The sequence below is a fragment of the Phodopus roborovskii genome, unplaced genomic scaffold (genome assembly GCF_943737965.1).
Source record: "Phodopus roborovskii unplaced genomic scaffold, PHOROB, whole genome shotgun sequence".
Taxonomy (NCBI): Eukaryota; Metazoa; Chordata; class Mammalia; order Rodentia; family Cricetidae; genus Phodopus; species Phodopus roborovskii.
In genome coordinates this window covers 233,965-260,331 of record NW_026126483.1, presented here as the reverse complement: position 1 = coordinate 260,331, position 26,367 = coordinate 233,965, and the positions used below count along the sequence as shown (strand labels likewise).

Sequence of the window (26,367 nt, the reverse complement as noted above, 5' to 3'; positions counted from 1 at the left end):
AAACCAACCAAAAAAAAAAAAAAAACACAAACAAACAACAAAAAACAAAATCACGGAGATAGACAGGACAGGAGTTGAGTTATGATAAGCTTGAATGAGTTAGTTTCAGATTGTGTGCTTTCAACAACTACATTGCACTACCCCAAGGAGGTTATTTTAGAACAGTTTTGGTCATCATCCTTTAACACTATCTTAAGTTTCCATAAGAAGTTATGCTGCAGTTCAGAAACAAAAGGTCAAATCTGCATGAACTGTTTACCACATACTGTATGTGACTGCAAAGCAGCTCCTTTTTGTTCCTTTAAACTAGGAGCTGTAAGCCATACAGGCTGGGGCACAGGTTTGATCTAGCCATCAGCATACCTAACCAAACTCTTAACAGGGCTTCTTCCTTGTGCCCAGCACACTCAACCTGCTCTACTGTCTCCCTCGACCTATGGGCATCTGTGTTTGCAAGACTTGGTGCAAGGCATATCTTAGTGAAATGGGATGAATTCCAAGGCATGAATTACCAAGGTACTAAAACTCCCAATTCAGAGCTGGGGAACGAAGACATCTTCTGGATAATGTGGAGTGATTTACTCTAGACCTATTACCATAAGCAGCTCTGACATCCCAGACAGGTGAATGACTAGAAGATTCTAAGGTTTCTCTTTGTGGCCTATGAAATGAGGTCACAACATGAATCTGAGTGATCTCTATGACAATAAGCAAACACAACATAAGATCTACCTGTGCCTGTTTCACCAGGTATCAATATGTATAAAAGAAAAAGGTCTCTCTCAATGAAGTACAAGGGACAAGATGGGGGAGAGTTAAAATTTAGACATCAGCCAGGTATGGTGGCTCACACCTGTAATCTTAGCACCTGGGGGGTAGAGGCAGGAGGATAAATCAAGGTCAGACTGTACTATATGAGACCTAGTTTCAAAGGAGTAGGATACAAAAAAATGAAATACTCAAATATCTACTACAAATGTCATGTGACTCAGTTAGACTCGGTGACTATCCCATCATCCTTGACATCTAAATGAAATCAGAAGGCAACAGCACATTAGTCAGAATCAAACCTATACAAGTGAAAGGGACTGGTGGTGGTTAAGACAATGACATCTCAGACAATGAGTTAAGTGGCTACAGTATTCTTAGTATCTTATATTCAGATACACAGAAAACAATGAAAAATTGCTCAGACTCAGGCAACCTAATTTCTTAAACAAAAATACACATGCAACACTGCTATACCAAGGAAAGTTGTGGCCATATCTTCCAATTTCTGCACTCTGTATTCTACCACTATCAAAAGACTTGTCATGGCTTCTTTCTGGTATTAGGAAACTGCCAGATGAAGAAGCTACCAAACTACTATTCCATCACAATATTCAAATTCTATCACACCCCAATTAACACACAATGGCAACAGGAGGGTGTGAAGTGCATACATATTTATGAAGTCAGTTCTTCAGATTCATTGCACTTCTATACAGCCAGACTACCTGAATGCTTGATGCTAAATCCAGACTCAGGCTCCAGGTTGCAGGCCCTCCTGGGGGAGACTCATTCTATTCTGTGGCTCACAACATGGGTTTCTATGCAATCCTTCAGAAAAGATTCTCAGCCTTGTTCGCCACTCACTGTTACCATCTCATGAATCTGGATGCAGCTACCATCACGTATAGTGGAAGATCATACTGGAACTCTCAGGAATCTGGGTTTTCCCACCGAGTATCATGTGCGGTTCTAGGTGACTAAGATAACCCACGGGCTGCCAAGGGATGAGTTCCATCGAGGGCAAAGTGTCAAAGGAGGAGATTACTCCTGAATGCTCAGCTCTCACTTAAGCAAAACTGAAACTCAGCCCAAAGGAATCCATTTTCTGTGGTAATCTTAATACATGAGGCTCAACTCCTAATCACTTTAAAGTGACTTTTATATTACAGATTTCATAAATAAAAGAAAAAATGGGTGGTAATTTTCTTTTCTAAGCCCCACATCATTTCAGTGACATAAAAATAAAAAAGTATTCATCATAAAATTATTATCAACATACTAATCAAACTTGTAACTTGGCAGAATCCACATTTACATAGCAAATGTGTCATCTGCAAATGTGTTTTCAGGTGTGTTTTTAAATATCAAAATTATCTTTAAGTAAGAAACTCTAAAACTACAAAAACAATTTGAAGACCCTTAAGCAATAATCAGAACTTGAAATATATACAATCTTCATAAGCTTAAAAACTTCTTATGTTACTTACTAAAGTATATATTTGGAGATTAATACTAAGTATGATTTTGTAACTTTGAGTTCCCAAATCTTTTTAAATTGGGCCAATTTCAGAAAATCTGAAATGTTAATAAATCAGAGTGGTACAAGGTCAAAATAAGTGTATAAAATTAGAATTACATTCCAATTTTACCCTTGACTTTAATAATCTAATAGAAGGGGAGCAAAATAATGTAGGTTATTAGCAGATGAGGACACAGCAAAGCAGCAGAATCCATTAAATAATGACTTGTTTAGCACAGGTTAGAGATTACAGCTACATGTGAGAATATCAAGAAAACAGAATTTTCACATCTTAGGTGAAGAAAGGGCTATCATAGCAGAACGCAACAGCCCCATAGCTGCCTTAGGGAAATCAGCTTAAAGATGCCCTACAGTTTTCTATCATTTCCTGGCAGAAGTTCAAAAGTGGAAATGATATTTTTCAGAATATGACATATTTTACCTGATGCATGTAAGAAATTATCCTACTCACAGTGTGGCTCTTAATAATGTCAACAAGTATTTGAATTTTAGAAACTGTGTTTCATGACTAAATATGCCTCTGAGAAGGATAAAGTCTTAAGGAGCATCAACAAAATGTACCATAAAACATACCCCTCTCAATTGAATGAATTCATGACAATTCTACCTTGTTAAATAACTTCCTTTTTTTGTGCACAATAGAATTCTATTTGAAATGAAACACCTCCGCTTTGATCTAAGTCTTGCTCAGAAGCTATTAAAAAGGCATAAAATTATAAGGAAGATGACTAGAGTCCAAGCAGCCATTTAAGTTGAGAGGAAATTTCCCTAGTACCTGAAAATCTGTATAATTACAAGATGAGTTCAAATTGAAAACATGATGTTTTTCTTGGCATAATATATGGTAAAACAACCAGCTAGATAAACTGAAGATTGATATATTAGGTGGTTAGGATGCACATAGGCTTAAGAGTTAATTTATACCTTTGACATCTCTGAATTTGGGCCAGTGAGATGATCCAGTGGATAAAAGTCCCACTGCCAAGCCTCACAACATAAAATCCCTAACAACGACACAGTGGAAGAGGAAAACTCTAACCTTCAGACACGAGTCGTGATACTTCAAAATTGGGTACACACGAGCACACACACACTCACACATATACAAATTGATGATGATAATGATGGTAAATGTTTTCAAAAGTTCTTACATTTAATCTTCCTGATGAATTGGAGGATAGAATTTTAAATATATTCAAATTCCACTAAGGCATATTCTATTTTTTAAAGACTGATAAAAAATGTAAGACATGTGGATTGTCTGAAAGCACACCAGCATCAGTCCAACAGAAACAATCACAAAGAGGCAACAAGTAAAGTGTGTCACCGGATACTCACAGAGTCTTCGTCTTGGATCATCTGCACTAAGTTGTCCAACACAGGCGTCAGATTTCTAGAGAGATTTTAAAGACGTGGACAGTGGAATCAAATCAAGAGCTGTCAGGAGGCTGGTAATTTTCATCATTGTCATATAAAAAAGTCAAAACTCTTACTTGGATTTCATATTATTAAAATTTTTGCCTAAGGCCAGGTGCTGTATTGATCTGTTTTTACCGAGCCATACTATTAGGGTAGATAGGTCAGATTCTAAACCTGGAAAGAAGAGTAAAGACAGCATCAAAACACAAGTGGGGAAGTGACATCATGCCTGTGCTGAGCCTGATGCCCCATGACCCTCAGTCTTTAGTCTCAGAGGAGCTCTTTGCCCTCTTATCATGTTCTATTAGTTACAGGGCGAACTCATTTTCTTCAAGGTCTCCGAAGCCTCCTCTATGGTCAGTGTCCAAGCAAAGTCAGCAGGATTCAGAAACCATATTGGCAAAAAGTTTCCCCTTTCCCATATACTGTTCACTTGTTGAAAAGTTTTCTATGTGAATTTAACAGGATTAGGACATTCACCAAACAAGTAGAAAGGAGCTAACTAAGTAAACATTTTGAAATAGTTTTATGACTACCAAGAAGTTAAAAATGTTAGACTCAGATCTCTATCACAGGGTGGAAGATATTTTATGATTTGTTTTAGAATTTGCATATTAGGCTGTGGCTAGTGTGCTATTTTCCCCTTCCTTGCTTGTTCCTGTAGTCTTTTCCTTTCTTCTGTGTCTTACCGTTGTCGGAGATGTCTAAGCTGATGATGTTCTGGATTTCAGCGATGCAACCTTCTAGCACTTGAGCACCTCCTGACCTCAGCTAGAGAAAAAGACCAAGCACAGGTAAAGTCCTCTTCCTGCTGCAAGGAGAGCCTGAAAAATTCCTAACAGAATGTCTTCAAATAAGTTAACAAAAACTAAAGGTTCATCAACTCCAAATGAAGAGAGGGTGCTATTATCAATTGTAAGGGAATGATTCTGTTTGCTACGCCACATGTTCCAACATTAAATCCTAAAGTTCTTAGGAAAGGAAGAAGGGGAAAAGATGGAGACTTGCAGGTCAACTTTACTGAGTGGTAGGCTGGGGATCGTAGCTCGGTGGTGGTAGGGCACTTATGTCACATGCTAAAGGCTCCAGGCTCAATCTCCAGCACCAAAATCCAAAACAAACAAACAACAAAAACTGCAATGTACACCAGTACACAGAACTTGTGTTCAAACTCTGTAAACTGAGCGAATCCCTTTAGGTTTGACTCATCATCCCAGGGAGCAGCAAGGCAGCCATGGGAGACAAGCTCCCAGTCCTTAGTCTTTCCCTATGAAATCAAAGTAAGTATGAGTGGCTTACATCTTTTTAATACCATGACTACAGGATGCAAAGTGCCCATAGTCCTTCCTCATCAGAAAACTTAACAACTGGAGAAGACCAGTTATCATTGATGAGGAACTCACTACATACCCAGCAACATGAAGCATTTTATAGCATTTACATAAATTTGTACACTAATCTTATGGAATACCATTTTCTACTTGTTCAAACTGATACAGAAATTTAAAGAACCTCATTTTTTTATTTTATATTCAATAGTTTTATGATTCCAAAAGTCTGCTTCACACTCCTGTATGTTAAGCACAAATCTCTGGACTCACTCTTCATCCAGGAATACTTAGCGGAATTCCACTATTCTTATTTTTTAAGGTAACAGCAAAAATGCTGTCCGGTGCCTTGGGTGAGAGTCATCCAGCAGAGACCTCTCAAAGAGGCTGATGTACCTACTCCCAGGGAAAAATGACCACCCCTACAGGAGTTTGCCTAGTTCCTCTCACTCTGTAGTGGCCATGTCCATAGAAATTGGTTGGTTTGCAGGACTTCTGCAGACACCACAATCCAACATGCTCAAATCCCTTACACATAGACCATGTGGGGGCTGCAGGTGAGGTATACACGTTCTCCCTTGGCATTAATTCACCTCCACGTTACTTTTAACACTAGACCATGAACAATGCCATGTGCAGTACTGTTTCAGGACTGGTGGGTGACAAGGAGAACAGCCTCTATCTTTTCTGTGTAGACATTTTTTTCCCCAAATATTCTGAACTATACAAACCTTGTTTGCTTTTTTTCCCAACATAAAGTTTTAAGAATTTTTAGTTTTTATTTTATTTTTTAAACTGGGGTGGGGATGCACATTTAGGTATCCTCAGAAAACAGAAGATGGCTTCTAATCCCCTAAGAGCTACTGGGTTGGAGCCATCTTTTCACTCCTCGTTGGCAGCTCTAGAGGCTCCCAGAACTATGCCACTCCAAGAGCCATCTGCAGGTTCTACCCATCTATAAACAGTTGCGTTTCTGGTCCCAGACTTATTGGGAGGCCCTGCTGGCTGGTCAGAAGTTGTAGTCTACCATGGCCTGGAAGGTTTTCCTGAAGGTCTGTGACATGGGCATTTCCTCTCCCATGGTGACACGTCCTGCTTTCTACCTGCCCTTATCCGGAGGACTGATTTATCTGAAAGCTGTCTTTAAGCCTGGATGCCTGATTTATCTCTAAGATGACCCTTGGCATAGTTTCCTGCTAGAAACCTCCCCTGCTGCACATGTGGTGACTAAGACTTGTGCGAGGAACTGTGCTGTCGGACCTGCTGCCACACATGAAGTCAGGTGATAGGACTGTGCCATTTACTGCAAATTAGGGTTTGTCCCAGGCTCTCTACTTCTATGCTCTGGGATGTAGTTAAGCTAATTCAGCAAGATCCTCTCTCAGAGGGCTTTCTGCATCGTACCCACAGCCATCTGAACCCTTCTACCCTCATGGACCAATGGAGCCAACAATCACCAGGAATACCAGGAAAAAGCAGAACCACAGAAATTAAACATAAATTCCCCAGAGACCTTGTAGGATTATTGCACACAATAATAAAAATGGGAGGCTTGTATATTTTGTCTTTGTAGATATTTCTGGGAATTCTAAACATATTTTACCAAAAAAAAAAAAAAAAAAGAAAAGAAGTGTCACTTTGAAACTGCCAATGTTAAGAGTAAAGAGAAAAAGCAGATTCTTCATCATGAATAGCTCTTGAGATGCATTGCTGTAGTCACAGCTTTGTTAACCCTTGAAGCAGACCTGCCTGGCACAACACCAACGCTAAGGCAGAAGCCATTCAAACAAACAGCTCAAGAAACACAACATGATATTCAGAGCATGAAAAGGGGGCAAATTTAAGAAGGTGACCCCAAATTTATCAACCTTTCTGGTGTGTTTTGTGCTGACAATGACTCCTGTGGAAAAATAAAACTGTACAACAACATACCTACACTCTATCACTACAGGTGCACTAAAAGATATATTCCATTCACAGAAACAGACACATGCAAATGACACGTAGTGATCGATTCTGTTCATTTTGTAACTATTTTTTTTCTTAGCATTATTCATTAGACTTATTCATTGCATAGACATACAAAACTATTGTTTTTCAACACTTAAATTGTTTCATTAAAAACAATGAAATAGTTGAACACATCCTGAGTTATTGATGCATGAAGTACTTACACAGTGGCCAAGCTAAGGGAAGCAAAGAAGGAAAAAGACAAAAAGCATTAGCAGCAGCAACAGCAGCGGAACAAGAATGAAGGCAAAGCTGAAGTCTCTCTCAGCAAATAGCCTTGAGTCAAATCCAAGAGACACTTCCAAGTAGAAGATGCTTCCAAATACGATCCAAAAATTTAAATACTCATCTTCAGTACCAAGAATATTCAATTACATTTATAAGTTATTAGGTGCCTCAAATTCCCTTAAAGCTAAAGCTTTCTCAAAACAGTAAAAGCTTTTCCATTACTGTAAATGAAAACCCTTTTAAATGAATTTGCATAATTAGAGCCATGCATGCATATTGAATATAAAACTGGTTTTTAAGTCATGCTCATTTACATCCCCCACACTAGCATTATTTAAAAGAAAGAGCTAAGTATGGCACTGGCTGGTAGTACATTTATAATCCCACACTCAGGAGCTTACTACAGGAAGGCTACCTGGTGAGTTCTAGTCAGGGAGCCAGACCTTGACTCAAACAATAACCAACAGATAAGGGCAAAAAAGCAGAAGGGAGCCAGTGTGGAGGTACAAACCTGCAATTCCAACATTTGGGGCCCAGGAATTGCTACAGATTTGAGGCCAGAAACCTGGTCTACATAGAAAGACCCTAGCTATCCAGGGGATGTGTAAGACACTGCCTCAAAAACAAAAACAAAAAAAAAAAAAAAAAAAAAAGAGGAAATCAAAGAGCAGGTGTTACTGCATCACTGAACAATTTAATTGCATTTCATTCTTGAGCATGTCCTCTTAGGGAGGTGGAACACTATAGATGATACAGTTCTAAGTGCAAAGTAAGAATCTAACATTCAAGCATATATCTAATAGGGACATAGGTGTGATACTACATGCCTGCAGTCCCAATCCTTGGGATTGGCAGTTCAAAGTTATCCTCGGCTATTAAGCAAATCTGTGGACTGGCTAGTCTATAAGATGCCCCATCTCTCAAAAATTCAACACATCTTCCAAACTTTTTTTTAAAATTGTATTTAATGTGCTCATTTCTGCATCACTTGTACTAAAAATTATTTTTATCTGACCATTGGGAGAAAATTAAGTATGGAATTCCTCCATGATTTTGACTAGCACAGTAAGATTAAAGGAAGTCTCATCTAAAATGAAGAAACAGAGAATTAATGGTAAAAGACTATTCCTAAGTTAAGGCAAGTTTCCTTCTGAGCAATGCATTAAGTCTAAGTACCCAAACCAGGGAATGATGGTTAAACCCACGAAAGAGCAGCTGTCCCAACATGGGTTATCTTTTTACTTCAAATACCTCTGGGGAGGTTGACCGTGTCCTGAAAATATCCATTTATATTTAAACACCTAGCCTTAAGAAACAAGTATGGAACAAAATACTGTAAATGCTTAGAAAAATAAGTGTGTGCTGCACCAATTTGATGAGCAGTGATGTAACCCAAACCAGGAAGAGTAGTCATTGGCCCTGTAACTTCAGGTACAAAACTGTATAAGCACAGAGCTTTGATGCCTCCGAGGCTTGCTTTCTCAGCATTGTAAATTTTCCTATAACCCACAAATGAAAGACCCAAATGATGGTAAAAATCATCATAACAATAATGGTCAATCCCACTGTCAAAATTAATCATTTGAACTAAATTCCATCTTCATGGGAAAACTACAAAAGAAAACTACAAGCACAAAGGCCTATTGACAATTAGGTTGACTTTCATAAAAATGCCCATAGAAACTGCTGTGATGCCCCCTACCCTCAAATGCATCCTCTACTCTCCTAATGCTTAGATTTCAGGAGTATACCACCATGCTTGGCCTGCCAGGCATTTTTAACCTACTGAAATGTTTTATATGGTTCACCTAATATTACCTTCAAAAGATTTTCAAGAAATTAAAAGAGATTTAAGAAAAAGTTTTAAGCCAGATCTACCTGGTAGCCTTTGAGCAAGGTCCTATCTCATATTGCTGAAGAGAACACACCTAATCATATTTAAGGTTCTAATGATTGCCATTGCTGGTATTAACAGAGTGTCATCAGAGGGCCAGACTGCTTCAAATACTTCAGATTTCACCATTTCCTCATGTGTACATGAGGCCAACAGATCACTCATGCCTGTCACAGCTTGATCATGGTGACAGAGTGTCTCATCAGGCTGAAAAAGCCCCAGCTGAGTCACAGCTAATGTAGTTTGTCTGGTGTTTGGTCACGGTATTCTCACCAACTTCCTGGTCCTGGGAGAATGACTCTTAGCAGACCCCATTCCCATGATAAATGGTTTTTATTACTGTTGCACCCTTAGCAAAATGTTAATAAGCAAAATGTTCATATTGCTGAAATTTTAATGCTCCTGTCTTAAACTAAGATATTTAAGAGTTAATAAAAAAAAAATAGCCTTTCTGCTTTACATCCTACAAATCCAAGTTCAGCTCTACATATTCGTCACCTAAAAACAACGTGCATCTCAGGACAGTGAAGCTACTTTATGGATTTGTATCGTGGGGATTCATCATGAAACACTTAGGCAACAGGCTCTAAGAATGAGGGGCAAGTCATGAAAAACATCTTCGGATATAAATGGAGAGGTGTTCTGTAGTGACTTGAAGATAAACTTGCAAAACACAGAACATGTTAAACTTGCATAATGTGTTTTTCTGCTTCATTTCTCCCTATGGAACAAAGGTATCTCACTTTCCCAGAAAGAATGCAAAAACAATTTTGAAGCTTTTATTCCAGTGTGCTGTTGGGGTGGTCTTACCTCACAGTTGCTGAGGTCCAGAGAGACCCCCTTCAAGCTATGATTGCAAGCCAAGCCCAAGAGCAGTGCCCTGAGGAAAGGAAACACACATATTAGGCATAACATCATATGATGAACAGCAATATGCACACATTCTCACACATACACAAAGCAAACGCGCGCGCACACACACACACACACACACACACACAGAGAGAGAGAGAGAGAGAGAGAGAGAGAGAGAGAGAGAGAGAGAGAGAGAGCAAGCATTCTGAATAAAGCCTGGAAAATGAATACACTTTCTGAAACACAGGTCAGATACCAAGCACCCTCTCACTTTTTGAAAATGCCAACTGCATTCTGTCTCTGACAACAATGGACATGTGACACTTCTGCATTCTTCTGTCTGACAGGTGACTCTATGATAAATGCTAGCCTTGGAAATACGGCTATTCCTATGCAAATAACCCACAGCCCACCTAATTGCAGACTGAAATCAAACTGTGTTCATCATAAAGTCCCACCTGCATCTGCTTGAGAACAGCTTTAAGGATCATTAGAATATTATTAGGAGATTGTTATTAGCATAGCACAGTGAGGCTGGCTTTCCCTAAGGAATAGACAATGAGGGAGTCTAACCCCACAGTATTCCAGAGTGTGAAATGAGAGCTAGATGGGTGTATTAAGTCACCTGACAATGTGCAGGTGAAGATACAGACACCCCAGACAAAAGGAGGCACGTGTCTTCTAGCTGTGTCCAGGATCCTGGCAGTTCAGCCACCTGCAGGACAAGGCAGATGCACCTGTCTTCTGCAAACTGAGGGGATTGGGCTCACTGCCTAGATATGAAAACTCTTAAGAAAGTGGATTGATTCCACGGCTACAAGTCAGTCCAATGCAGTCGAATACACCTGGATCAACATGTGCACTAGAAGCTCTTAAATTCTACGGAATGGAGGCTCGGTGGTAAAGGCACCTGCTACCAAGCCTGATGACATGAGTTCAATCTCAGTCACTCTGATGATTGACAGAACCAATTCTGCAAGTTGCCTCTGACCTCTACACACATACCATGGTATACTCAGGCACATATGTACACACTCACTAAGTAGATAATTATAAAAGAAAAGGGAAAAATTCTATTTAAAAACAAATTGGACAAAATGAAAAAAAGTCCTCAATCAGACTTCATGATGAACTTGGGCAGCAGGAGGGAAACAGACAAATGTGAAAATGACTAGGACACAAAGCAGACAGTGCACACTCTAAACATCTCCTACCACATTTATCCTACCTGGGGTGACACCTGTTCCCAATGATCCTAGAGAAAGGACCTCCACCCAGGGAAAGGACCTCTACCCCCAAAGGATGAGAAGGCAAAAGGAATGCGGAACAAAAGGGATTGATTATTTCATGACAGGTTCTTGATAGTTGGTCCTATCAGCAATTCTCAGGTCTTGTACACAGAGTGAGAACCCCACAGTGGCCAATGGACAGCTATTCTACATGTAAAAAAGTCAGCAATACTTACAGAATCAAACACTGTGCACACCAAAACCATCCTGAATGTGACAGTCTTCTAATCTGCTCTATGAGCAAGAGGACTAAGCATGTGGTAAGCCTAAAATAAATACTAGCTGAATGAGTATGCCAACAATATGATAAAAGTATAAAAGAATATCTGTAGAATACTAATCCTGACAGCTGTTTCAATAAGCTACCAGCAACCACATCTTGAGGGTGTGTGTGTGTGTGTGTCTGTGTGTGTGTGTGTGTGTGTGAGTGTAGACATGTGCCAAAGTGAGTATAGTCAATTCTCTCCATTCACATACATGTGTGTACATGTGAATGCTGCATAATTATGTCACAAAACATATATGATGGTCAAAGGACAATTTTTGGGAGTCTGTTTTCCCCTTCTACCTTTGCATCAGTTCTGGGGTTTAAGATCAGGTCGTCAGGATTGTGTGGCAGGAGCTTACCCCTGCTGAGCCGCATCACCAGCCAAGCAATGCCTGCCTATTCTACCTCTGTAACTACGTCACTACAAATTGATATCCTTGTATAGATGATATATATACTAAATCTGACTATTAGTAGTTGTAGAAATAGCTAAACATTGGTTAAGACATACACAGAAGAATATGTTCAAAATGATCTGGACAGATGTTTAAAAAGATAATTGGGATACTATCCAAACTTCACACTAACTACACATGAATGGACTTTACTGTGCTATTTCTACACATGTCTGGGACACAACTTTTATGTAACAGCTTTACAGAAGGCCAAATGCCACAGGAAGACTGTATAGGCAATACAGCAATGTCCACTGTGCCTTATTTACCTGCAAGTCACTCTCCTACCTCAGAAGGCTTTCTCATGGGCCTGTGCTGCCTTCCTTCCTTCCTTCCAGCACATTCACAGTCACAAAAGTAACTTTAAAAGCTCTAAGAGATGACAAATGGATCACTCACTTCAAGGGCTCAGGAGACAATTTCGTGCCTGAAAGATTGATTTGCATCAAAGCCATAGAACTGCTGAAAAATTGCTTGAAAGACAGGGGGACTTCCTTTCCTTTCCTGGAAAAAAAAAAAGACAACAAGCATCCCATTACATTCCATCCATCCTGTTTATTGGGTGGGTATGTAGATGTGAGATCCACAAAAATCAGTCATATTTTCAGTAGATCTTTAAGGAAGAAATAAGTGTCTAAATGATAACTAAAGGCTATCAAACCCACAAAACAATTTATTTCTATTCCTGGTATCTAGTAAACTTACTGTATTTTAGCCCACTGATCCTCAAGGGACATTAAAATGGGAGGTTAGAATTGTGCATTATTATTCATGAAGATTGAGACCTTTGCCACCGGACAGCATCTGTGGTGCAGACTGAAGCTACAATGGGCAGTGTGCTCAGTGACGGTACATTTGCTTGTTTGTCTCTTGGTTTTTGACAGTACTGGAGAGTTAACCTGTGACTCCATGCACTAGAGGCAAGTAAGTGCTTTACCACTGAGCCATAGACCCAGCTCTGTTTGTTGAGACAGTCTCATGTAACCCAGGCTGCTCTTAAATTCACTATATAACTAAAGATAACCCCAAACTCCTCAGCCTCCTGTGTGCACCTCCCAAGTGTTGGGGTGATAGGAATACACCACCATAGCTGGTTTTGTTTTGAGGTTGTCTTACTTTGGACCCAATGCTGACCAACAGGTACGAGACTGTGACCTGATGTGGATCTGAGGAACAGCACAATTAAATGGCAGCAAGCCAGCACGGCCAATAGCCCATTTGTCTACTGCATTCACACCGTAAACCTAATCATCTCAGACCAAACATTAGAGAAAAGACAAAGGAGAAAGTGAAGTGACTGAGCAATGCTTCCTCTTGCTATGTCAGTCAAAAAAAGGATGAAGCCACACTGCTGTCAAACCCCTACTATAATGGTTTGCAAAGGAACTGGCCTCAAGCACCCACAGTGAGTGTGCAGGCTTAGCTTGCTCCCTTCTCTGGGAATTGGGATTGGCTCAGCAGCACGAAGCACTTAGCTGAAGGCCATGATGCCACTTAGATGATTGCAAGTCACACAGAGGGCAGCAGGCACCTCAGGGGCCTAGGTTAACCACACAATCTGCAACAGCATTTGGATGTACAGAGGTCCTTAGAAACCTGTGATTGTTGAGAGCTTTAAAAGCAATGTCTTAAAACATGTCAATTTCCAACTACTTGGGAAGGAAAATATAAGTCATGGAAATATTTACCTGAGAAGAAAAAAAGTCAACTGGGAATAAGCGGGATTCTGGTCAGATATGTGACATTAGATATCTCAGAGAGCTGTTTCTAGATGCAGACCCTGTCAGCTTGTATAGTCCTGTTTACTTTTTGGTAAGTAAATGCAGTTTACATTGCTGTTATAAAATCCTCCTATTTTGGCTCCTCTGCTTTGGGGTTTTGGACATCCTCTAATATTCACCTCCGTTTATAAGAGGCAATAACCTGTTACCACTGCAGGGACAGGTAGCTTAGCCCTGAGTCTCTGCAACCAATGGAATGTGAAGGGACATGATGTGACTCCCAGAAAGCAGCTTTCTGAGCCAGAACACATACTGCCAGCCTCATCTTGTCCTCTGTTACATCTTCCAGATAAAGGATGCTTCCTTCCTCCCAGGCTGAAGGTACATGTTCAGCCCACATAGGACACTCGGAACTACCCAGCCTCTCCTGATGGGTACAATAATAAACTCATTTGTGAATAAAAGCTAACTAGACTGGCCAACAATGTATGCCTCAGTGTGAACTCGTTAATTTTAACAGAATTACCGAGTGTTTTCCAGGAGTCTATCTAAGCAAGGTGCTGAGTATTAACGGTTTATTCATAATCTTTCATCTGGATGGCAGGGCAATGTGTTACACCGTTCTGCTACACTCAAAGAACAGTGCTGCTGAAGACCAGTCATGGCAGTATTCACAGCGACTGAACTCAAAAGAGCTGATTATACAAAAACCTTTATAAGTGGAACTGTCACCTTGTAATTCAGATCCCCAGTCAATTACAGCTCTGTCAAAGTGAGGCTTCATGACCTGCCTCTGAACATATAAGACAGGACAGCCTGGCTGAATGCTCTCTCACCATGCTGTCTCCCAGAATTTGACATTCTTTAACTGCACTCTATTGAGGAATTGAAAACATACTTTTGCTATGTAAAGGTTCATCTCTCCCTCCCTATTTTGTTTTGTTTGCTTGTTTGAGACAGAGTCCTATGTAGTTCAGGCTCACCATGTGACTGAAGATCACCTTGAACTCCCAGCTCTCCTGCTCCCACTCACTAGAATGATGGGCATGTGCCATCATATGGGAAATGTCCATATCACTCTAGAATAATGGACCCAAAGTATTTGGAAATATATATTGATATGTTTGCAAGGTAAGGCATAGAATAAAGCATGCCACCAAATTAAATATCCAAATCAGTCAAGTTTTTCTTTTGAATGTATAAGGCTTTTAAGAGATTAACTAGTAAATCTGGAGAAAGCACTATATTAGGCAGTATCCCAGATTATTACAGAGTATAACACACAGAATACAATTGATGCCTGCACGACAAGGGTTGAACCTGACTAATGCACAGAATGGCTGTGGATGCTGCGCCAGTGAGGCCCAAGTACTTTTCATCTCTCACTCCACGCAAAGTGGCCAATGTTTACAAATGCTTGCTGCTCCTAATGCCCTGTGTCAACAGGTGTAAGAGTGACATGATTAGCCCTCCTGTCCTACAAACCACAAACAGGAGCTTCAGGGTGACCATTCTTCTTTGTTCCCAGAAGTCGTTCATATTTACTTCTAACTCGTCACTGAGAAGGAGCTATAGATATTTTTTAAAGGGTTTTACTATATTAAGAAAGTACCTGCCCACATATGTGAATCCACGCACATGTATACAGTTCATATAAGCAGGTTAACATTATAGACATGGCCCTTAAGTTGTATTTTCAAAAGATGCAAAAAAAAAAAAAATCTTTAATTTTCAAGACCCAAAAAACTTACAGCTATGATTTCAGACCATCTTTCATGTACAACATTTAGTTCCCAAGCCAGGTAGATTGGGGTGAGTTTAAAGCCAGGCTATAACGTGAGACTCTGCTCAGACAACAACACATTCTCCTTCCATCAATCACTCTGTGTTCACCATCCTCCCACCTCTTCTCAAAGGAGGGACTCTAAGACAGCAATGGTAGCAGGGAGACAGTCATACCTGTGAGAGAAGACAGATCTGGAGAGGTTGAGCACAGACAGACACTGAAGGCACCCCCGGAGAAGAGCACTACAGACCTGAGGAAGAAATGGACGTTATCACTGTCACACAATCCTAGGTCCGTGAGAGTGTTTTACTAAAGAGACAGGCCTCCGCCCCATCAAAAGAGGTGTTTTGAGAGCCCAAGTGGTAGAAAGAGGCATTACCATGTCCAGAGAACACTCTGTATTAGATAAATCCAGGTGAACAATGGTGTTGGGCTGGGCCAAAAAATTGTACATGTGCTGGAAAGAAGCAAAGAGTGAATGTTAGGCTGTACAAAGAAACACCACCATGCACGCTAGCGCTTCAAAACGGTCCCCCACATGCCTCTGGCCTTCTTGACTGTGTCTCAGGTTTGCAGACTGGCTATTATTCTATCTCCTTCCCCTGGGCGTAAAAACCCAAAGAGCACTTAAAGAAAAATTACACAGTCAAAAAAATATGGCCAAGAGGAATCTTTCTGCCACACACCCCTCATTTACACATTGCTTTGATTTCTTTATTAGTTTCAGTTTTATTATATAAGCTGAGAACTGCTAATTAACTTAACACCTTAGAATGAAACACCACCTGGATTGCAGTTACCCCATCAAAATTCGAGTCACTCAAAGTGTTGAGAGAGGGACTATTTGGGTTTGAGCCGTAAATTGTCTCAGGCTATGTTCTCTTCTCCCCAACATAATGACCCCCCCCCCCCCATCTTCAGTGACTTCTAAAAATTTAACAGGATTGTCCTGAGGAAACCATTAGAAAAATAAAATAAAAGAACTCAAAATTCAAGTACTGCTAAAATTTCTTGTTTTGTGGCACCACATGCCTCAAATTTCCTGCCCCTCCCCCCACTCTGCATGGGATTGAAAACCATGAAATCCCTTCGATGTCCTCTAATTTCCCCAGCATAAACAGGAGCCAGAGCTCCCCAGTGACACAGTCCAAGTTTCCTGCCTTCACTTCTCCTCTGCTTCACTGGGTGGCACCCAGGGAAAGCGCACGCACACAGGCTTATGCTGACAGAGCCTCATTCCTGAACCAGCACTCATTAAATGCTGCAGTGTGATTCTATACGTCAGAAAATGCTCTCCAGCACAGAGTTCAAGAAAACACAAAACTAGCCTGTAGATGCTTTGGAGTAACCAGAGGCCTAGAACAGATTACGTGGTGATGGCAAGGTCTGGTTTAGCAGAAACATGTTGCCTTCATTTACATGGAGTCGCCCTGGCTCTGGCTCCACTCCTGTGACCTTCTTTAAGGCCATTTTATTTTGGTGTGGCTTTGCTTCCTTCTACCAGCTGGGGGAGCTCTTCCTCCCTGAAGATGGGCTCTTTTACAGGTGGCTTTAGCACAAAGCAGAAACCAAGTGAGTCTGCACCTGCTGAGGACTCTAGAACCTTGGTGTTTCCCTGGCTGGGAGCCCATGCCCACTCAGACCCTTCACTGCACTCCACTGTACCCAGAGGCAGACTGGAACAGGCTGTATCCCTGGACAAGCTTGTCTGAGATCATTATTTGTGTTCCTATTATACATGAGCCTCAGCCTCCTTTTGGTTTGCCTTTGCTTTTGTTTCATTTATTGTATTTTAAAATATTTACTTATTTATTTTATGAGTATTCACATGAGTGTATACATGTGCCCCATATCCATGCACACGGGGACCCACAGAGATAAGAAGAGGGCATCAGATCACCTGGACCTAGTGTTATAGGTGATTGTGAGCTACCATGTGGTTGCTGAGATCTGAACCCAGCTCCTTTGCAAAAATACTAAGCACTCTTAACCACTGAGCTATTTCTCCAGTTCCTATTTTACTTTTTGTGACTGGGTTTTACTCTGTAACCCAAGCTTGCTGGGAACTCACTTTGTAGTCCAGGCTGACCTCAATCTCATTGCAATCCTCCTATCTCAACCTCTTGAGTACTGGGAATGTACTGCCACTGCCAGCATTCCACCTCATTTACCCTTCATGGTACCACCATGAAGGCTATGGTCTTTCCCATGGAGCTCTTTGCTTTATCTTTGGAGGAAGGAGGTTTAAGGATCATCAGTGGACACCAGAAATGACCAGGGAAAATAGCAGAAAACAAGCTCTGTTAAAATGAATTCAAGTGTGTGTGTGCTTGGGGGGAGCTCAAATTAAATAAACATACACACACACTCAAAATTTTCATTTTGTATTCCCTGCCTTATAGGTAAAATAAAACAAAAGAAATAATAATAAATTCCAATGTTTCTCATCTTTGAGGGGTAGTAGTATACAAATGAAGAAGGCCCTTTCCAAACACTCACAGACTGCATGCCCTGTTGCCAAAGGCAGATTTCTTTTAAACTCTAGAAGGGTCACCAGAAGGGACCCTTTCCCATGGAAAAAAAAAAACTCATAACTAATCCCTCACACAACAGAAAGGTCTGCCAAACATTTATATTAATGTTCAAGCACATAAAACATCTTGTTAGAATTGAAAGGAATTTATTTACTTATTTAGACCTTCAAAATCAAGTTCTAACTAGTAGCTCTTGATTACTTTCATCTTATTTATGAAATACTCTGTGACTAGGGTTATCCTAATGCCCCCCCCAATAGCAACATAAATAAACAAACAAAAGCTGGCTCCCACCCTCAATCTCAACACTGAAGAGACTGAGTTAGGACAATCACACCAAGCTAGAGGCCAGCATTCTGTTACATAGTGGGTCCTAAGTTGACAGCTTCTCTCCAAACAAAGAATCAGCACCAGTAACCATTTCCAAAACTATTTCCAAAAAGGATGTGAACCTCAGCACCATTAAGTGAAAAAGCAGCGTAATTATCTTGACAGGATACATCCAATTATGGCAGGTTCTGGAGTTTTCACAACATTGCATGAGCTTTTAACTGGATTAAGAGTGTGGTAGAGGAACAAGTTGGGACAGCAAGGTTAGAGATGATCAAAGGCTCTCTGAAGATGGCCCACTTGGAGAGGAAAAGGAAAACTTACCGAGAGGTCATCTCCACGGAGAGCATTCCCTGAGAGGTCCAGATGGGTGAGGGTAGAGGAAGTCAGAGGGTTGGCACTGAGGGACTGACAAAGGCTGTTCACCCCTGCAACAAGAGAAATCATCCAAGCTCAGTGCTCATTCTAAGAAACAAAATGAGCCTGGGGAGTTTCCATAAAGAGCCCTCAAGACAAATCAAACTGCCAGACCCACAGGACCAGAGCTCTGTCCTTGGAGGGGACCATTGATTGTGGGTTCCTTGACAGTCCCTCTGGGAAGCCAGACTCCTCACAGACAACCTTCACTTTAGTCTTTCAATGTATACAAGAACAGAAAATGTTTTACTTTCAAGTCCCAGAGTGATGAAAGCCAACTAGCTGATGATTTTAAGCTTACATTTAATCCTACCAGATAATTCTTGACTTAGTGAATAATATTTAAATGATACACATGCACATACTGGTCATTCGGGCTACTTAAGTATTGGTAAATTGATAGAGGAATATATTAACTATCTATTACTTTATGCTCAAGGTAAAATTTGGATTGAAGTGGATTTTTAAATAGTGAGATGAAATTCTCACAATGTGAAGGAATCAAAATGAATAACTGTTTCCTGTTGTTAGAAATAGGGTTTCCTCTGTGTATCTTAGGGTAAACTCAAACAGGAAGAAATCCTCCAGCTTCTGCCTCCTGGGAGTTAGGAGGACAGGAGTAGAACAGTATGCCTGGCTAAAAGGGAAAGCTTTCATTTAACGCACTATAAATTTTTTATATTCATGACAGAAATGGCTCAGGCTGTACTTAACTAAGCTGAGAGGTGATCATTCCAAAGGAAACCTGTGAAAGACCCCTGATCTCGAGGGAGACTGAACACTGAGGTGTGGAAAACGAGAACACAGAAGCATTGCGGAATATTTCCAAACAGGTATAAAGACTTCCTTGACTATCACCCCAACATTTATTGCTTATAACATGTAGAGTTATACAAAGACATATTCTTTGTCCTGAAAAATCTAGAGACCATCATGAGAAATGATAAATTCCAGAAATAATAGCACTACATACATACATGCATACATGCACAATACATATACATACAAACACAAATAGAGAGAGGATGGAGGATTCCAAAAATCTTTGTTGAAAGCCTAACATATACCAGACAGAGGTGTCCAAGGCTCAAAGACACAACTTGACAATATATAGTCTAGCTGAGTGGCAGACACAGACAGATCAACACTGGGGGCTTTCATCCCTGTGGGCTCCGCATCTGTGGATTCAGCCAACCGGCACAAAAATATTCCAAAGCTTTTTTTTTTTTTTTTAAAGTTACAGTTCATTCTGACATCCAGCATGAGGGAGGCTGAGGTAAAAGAGGATTGCCAAGAGTTTAAAAGGCAGCCTGAAATATAATGTTTGGAGCAAGACCAGGCTACATGGGACTGCCAAAAAAATAAAATAAAATAAAATTAAAAAGTCACTGCCAATTTGAGCTTTATACTGAGACCCATCTCAAACATCAAGAAACAAAAGAGGCCTATACACTGAGCATGTGCAGACTTTTTTATTGGTCAGCATCCTCTGATTGTGTGTGTGTGTTGGTTAGGTTTTTTGGGGTGTTTTGTTTGTCTGTTTGTTTTTGTTTTTTCCAATTTAATACAAGCTGGAGGCATCTGGGAAGAGGGAGCCTCACTTGAGAAAATGCTCCATCAGAGTTCCTGTAGTTAAATCTATGAACTTTTTCTTGATCAGTGATTGATGTGGGAGGATCCAGCCCAATGGAGGTGGTGCCACTCAACAGCAGGTGATCCAAAGAGTTATAAGACACTAGGCTGAGCAAGCCATGGAGAGCAAGCAAGTTAGCAGCACTTCTCCAAGGTTGCTACTTCCTGCCTTGAGAGTTCTGCCTAGCTCTGGTTTCCTCTGAACTGTAATCTATAAGCCAAATAAAACCTAAGTTGGTCCTTCCTAAGTTGGTTGATTAGTGTTTTAGCATAGCAATAGATAGCAAACGAATAAAATAACTATTTATAATAATTAATCTAGAGATTACCTAAATAAAACACACAGCAAGATGTGTGTGGATTATATAAGGGACTTGGCACATGGAGGGGGAAAAGCTGGAACGAATCTCTAATATCCCACAGATTTTGAGGACAACCATCCTCAGGATCCAGTGAGGCAAATGTCACACACAGATCAAGAGAATCCAATGCAAGGAGGTAGGATTAACTGTTTCACAAATAGAACCTGCAGTAGCATCCCAAAGCAACCCTCTATAACATATATAGGTACATTACATAGAGTCTATATGAATGTATAAATGACCAACATCCTTTCTTTTGCCCTGTCATTCATATACATCTTTCTCTGTGTGTGCACATTCATGTGTGTATGGGGAGGTATTTGTATGTGTCCATGTGGAGGCAACAGGTCAACCTCAGAAGCTGTCTGCCTTGTTTGCTGAAACAGGATATCTTACTGACCTGGGGCTCACAATTAGGTTAAGCTGACCAGCTAATGAGCCTCAGGGATTCACCAAGCTCTTCCTCCTCAGTGCTGGATGGCAGGTATCTGCTACCAGGCCTGTAGTTTTGTTTTGCTTTTTGCATGTGGCTTCTGAAGATCAAACTCCAGACCTGGCACCTACAAGGAAAGTGCTTTGCTGTCTCCCCAGCCATTTCCCCTGCCCTCAGTGTTCACCATTCTCTTTTTAGTGGGCCTAATATATATGGAGAATACCAGACTCTCTCATCAAGAAAATCACTTATAAAGTCACGTATTTAAGGGAAGGATTATAAAACCCAATAAACAAATTCCAAAATGAGAAGACCAAATTAATTCTGACAGCAAAAGCCCCTTGGCAAATGTGGGTGCCTGGCAGGTAGCCAGCCTCTGACTAGACTCCAGAGAGACCCTGTTACCAAGCCAGCTTCATGCTCCTAAAGCAGAAGTGTCGTCCCCTCCCTCTTCCTGAGCCCACGTTTCACATGAGACCTGTGTTAATAAGCTCAAGAATGACAGGAATAACAAAACTATAGCACTGGAGAAACATGGGGCTCTTACGACCCAAATGCAGCACAGATTGGCATGCCATCCTTGGCTCTAGTTATTGAGAGATTCTGACCATGCTTGGTATTCATGATTGGAGAATTTACAACTGGAAGAGGTGGCTCCAGATGGTTCTGCCTTGACATAATCTGCCAGGCAGCAGGGTACTTGTGTGAGTCCAGAAAGCCATCAAGCAGCGAGTGTCTGAGGTGAGGAAGAGAGAGTGCATGTGTTGGGGGCCAAGGGAGATTTTAAAAAATCTGTCTTCTAGTATGGAACCATGAATATACATGTTTTCTAGGAACTAAAATATGCCACATTTAGTAGATATTTAAAACTACAATTTCAAAACTCCAAACCTTTCACAGCCTGTAAACCTTTAAGAAACCAGTATTTTTTAAATTGAACAATTCAAGATACACATCTTAAAAGGATAATTTAAAATTCTATAGATCCTATTTTATAAAGCAATGCTAATTCTCAAAGCACACATTCTGATGCAGACTCTTGCACTATATGAATGACACAGGTAGGGAAACAGTAGCTGTGACAGGTTCAGGCAGACCAGGCTGTCCTCACTTAAAAATACAAAAGAACCATTGTTTGCCTTGCAGTTACCCTACTCCTGCCACAGTGAAAGGTTAGGGCATGAATGAGGACAGGCCACCTCAGAACCAAAGCTTGTCCTACAAAGAATAGATGATCAATGTGCCCCTCTATTTGCTTTACCATAATTAAAAAATAAGTGAACACAATTGCATATTAATATAGGTAGAGAATGTCCATACATAAAGAAAAAAATAGCACCATAAATTGACCAAGAATTTCAAGTAGCAACATTCCAAGAAGATACACAAAAGACTAAAAAAAAGTGGTAGAAATGCCTAAAGCTCGTGGTTCTCAAGATGTAGGTTGTGACCCCCGAAAGCCACTGGACAATATAGATATTTACATTATGATTCCTAACAGTAGCAAAATTAGTTATGGAGTAGCAATGAAAATAATTTTATGGTTGGGGGGTCACCACAACATGAGGAACTGCATAAGGATCACAGCATTAGGAAGGCTGAGAAACACCACTGGAGAAAAGGAGAACATCAAACTCTCACATGCTTGAGAGAGCAAGAAGGGCATCGGGCCATAGCAGCTCAAGACTATAACTCTAGCACTCGGGAGGCTGAAGACAGGAGGATTGCCATGAATTAGAAGCCAGCTTGAGCTACAGAAGAAGAGAGGGATCAAGAGTTCAAGACCAAATTGTGCTACAGGAGACTGAATCTCAAGGGGGAGGGAGGGTGAAAAGGGAAAATAATATTCAGTGGTGATGAGAAAATAAACAAATTTATATAAAATACTCCCAGGAGAAGATGGCAAAGAATATGAAAGTACATACTTTTAGCTAATAATTCTACTTAAGGAGACTTATCCTAAAAAGATCCAGGAAATATGCAGAATTAGTGGCCAAGTTCACATCAATGACACTGGCATTGCTGAAGAACTTAAGTGATGTGTATGGCAGATTATTTAAATAAATCACATAGTGTCACCCCATATGCCGGATCATCTGTGGCCCCTGGAAGTGAGTGAGTTTACCACCATCATCAATTCCAACTGTGAAACACCAAACACAGCACACGCGGCTCTGTATGCCTGTACAGACACCAGAAAACAGCGGGAAGACTGGGCCCAAAGACTGATGACATTGAAAATAATAATGGCTTATCCACTTAACCTAGCAGTATCTTTGAATTCTTTATCAGAAATATGCCAAGAAGTTGATAATCATCAGAGTCCTTCTGAGGATCAATTTCTGAGCATAACAAGAATAGCAAAAAGAAGTGAATCTTAGCTTGGGACCTGTATAAGGTTTCTGGTACTAGATCAGCTAACATTGACCTGGGGAAATTTCCTACTAGTAGCTGACATGCACCACCTGTTAGTGTTAAAGAGTGGTACACGAGTATATGCACATGAGATGGGGAGATTTATGAATCAATTCCAATTCCAAAACACTGCTAGTGTAGTTCTATAATCTGAATAATGTGTGACTGCATGGACCAGCATTGAGTGCTGTAAGCATTTAACCAAAGTACAGCCAGTGGTGACACCGAGACAGGGAGATGTCAGGCACAGCACTGAAAGAGTAATGCTTCTACCAGTCACAAACTTCAAAACCAAAACTCACCTGTGTTAAAAACAGAGAGATTTACCATACAGCATGGGAAGGAGCAAGTGGGGAAGGTGAGTCGAGAGGTAGGAGCTTCCAAAAGAAAGTTAGAGAGAAGCTAAACATCAGAGTAAGCGATTCACTTAATTGGCAGTAGGGGCATGCAAGTTGTTCCATGTTTAACTAAAAGTATGTTGCAACCCACGACAACACACCACGGTGATGGTAATGGTCTTAATGTAGATGGTGATGGGACTGGTGGTAGCAATGTTGTCAGTGATGGTCACATTGCTAGTGGGAATAGGGATAGTGATGCTGACAGCGATAGCAACGGTGGTGGTGGCCGTGATAGCATTGGTGGGGGTGACAATGATAACAATGATGATGGTGACTGTGACACTGAGAGTAACCATCACAGCAATAACAATGAGGGTGACAGCAGACCATGGTAGCAATGGTTTGGTGAAGGGTGACTGTGAGGGTGATAGTAAGAGTGACAATTATAACAATGATGGCAATGATGGTGACAGAGTAACAACAATAGTGATGCTGAGTGTGATCTCCATAGCATGGTGATTGTGATCACGGAAGGCAGTGGCAGCTGCTGGCAGAATTTATTAAAGCGCCTGAAACTATATTGTGTTAATTAACTCATTGAATACCACTACTAAGACAAAACAGCGATTTATTTCTATCTCACAAATCAATGGGAACTAGAGATGAGGACAACAGTTCCCAGGAAGTGGGAAAGCCAGGCTTCAACCACAGGTAATCTAAACTGACTGACAGATAGCAGAGAATGTCACTTAAGAAATGATAAGTTTTTCAATTCTAGAAACCTTATTGAACCCCACAATGGTGCAGGCATTGTGCCAGGAAATGAAGATTTAGACACAAGAGCATCACCGGCCCAAGGGGAGCCATTCTCAAAGGACACAGTACTGATACAGTAATATCCTGGGTGTGATCCATAAACAGACAGCAGAAGGAGCAAGTGACCATAGTCTCAGGAGTGACAAGTCGGTTGAAACAGAGACCCTCTCAGATGAAGAATTTTTCAGGTTCACTGAAGCTCTGTGAATATCCAGATATGAAAGGGTGTTCAGAGAAATTAAGAGACAGTATGTGGAGGGTTTTCCTAATACTGCTATCAGCTGCTGCTGGGCAGAGCAAGAGAAAGAACAGGGTTTGATGAGTGACTAGATAAATAACATGGGGGAAGGAAGGAGTCACACTCAAGAGAAAAATAAATCGCTCTGGGAACAGAGATGAGAATTGGGAACTACGGCGGTGAGTCAGCAGCAAGCACCAGAACCTCTGTGTGGAGGAGACACTCACTCTGACAGTTGGGAAAGCCAACATCTTTTGCCAAAAATGAACCAAGAAAAACATGAACAGGTGCCTCCAGGAAAGTGAGTTACAAGGCTAGAGGCAGCCAGCCAGTGAGAACTCCCTGCTCAAAGCTTAAACAATTAGGACTGCACATAAAATAAAAAAATTATTGTTTACAAAGAAACCATTTAAATTTAGAATATCAAATTTGAATTGTACAATATCTTTACCTTAAAGCTGTCATCATTCTATAATTTGTATATTTTAAGCAACTACATAGCAGAGTAATAGCTGGTCAAAAGCAACAGGTGCAACAGTCAGAGACACGATATGAAGTATATCACATATACTGTACCTTTAGGTGACAATGAGGTTTTAGATAGGTTTAAATGCTTCAATCCCTTTGGGAGTTTGGCAAATTGAATACTTAAGGAGGACACACCTGAGAAAGAAAAACATATTATTAGAATTTCAAGTATTTAGAAGCATGACTGTTTTACAATTTGTAAATTGAAATATGATTTCAGGACAGTGTCTGAAGTTAGGGCTCCTTTTATAGTCTTTCTCTGCCATGCCCCTCTCCCTTCTATGCTATCCACCAGGCTGAAGAAGTGACAGGTTCTAGTACATCTGAACAGTATGTCTAAAACTTTATCCTTACATATTTCTTGTCATAATGCTCTTCACAGTAAATCCATGACTAGTGAGCTGACTCAGTAAGTGCTTAATATGCAAGCACAAGGACTTGAGTTTGATCCCCATTAACTACATTTTTAAAAAGTTAGACATAGTATCATATGCCTATATCCCATCAACCGAACTGGCAGAGACAGGTAGATTCTTGAGGCTTGCTACCCAGCCTCACCAAATAGACAAGTTTCAGATAAAAGGAAGAGCTCCAACTTCATAGAAACACAGTTAGACAGTGTCACTGAAGGCTGACCTTAGCCTCCACAGCATAGTACACACATGTGCACCCAGGCACATGCATACATGTGTGCACCTACATAAATATAAAATAATGAACTAATAAGCATGGCGGTGACCTGTTATCACTTAGGATA

General features: G+C 40.6%; 1 protein-coding gene across 1 annotated transcript in view; it reads right to left on the bottom strand.

Moving 5' to 3' along the window:
* The window catches only part of Carmil1 (capping protein regulator and myosin 1 linker 1), a 274,465-nt gene that overhangs the window by 85,818 nt on the left and 162,280 nt on the right, over positions 1 to 26,367 (bottom strand). Inside the window, 9 exon segments of the mRNA XM_051194557.1 lie at positions 3,650 to 3,704; positions 3,805 to 3,904; positions 4,420 to 4,501; positions 10,001 to 10,070; positions 12,457 to 12,561; positions 15,738 to 15,814; positions 15,944 to 16,021; positions 18,753 to 18,856; positions 25,659 to 25,745. Of these exon segments, the coding sequence (XP_051050514.1) occupies positions 3,650 to 3,704; positions 3,805 to 3,904; positions 4,420 to 4,501; positions 10,001 to 10,070; positions 12,457 to 12,561; positions 15,738 to 15,814; positions 15,944 to 16,021; positions 18,753 to 18,856; positions 25,659 to 25,745 (758 nt within the window).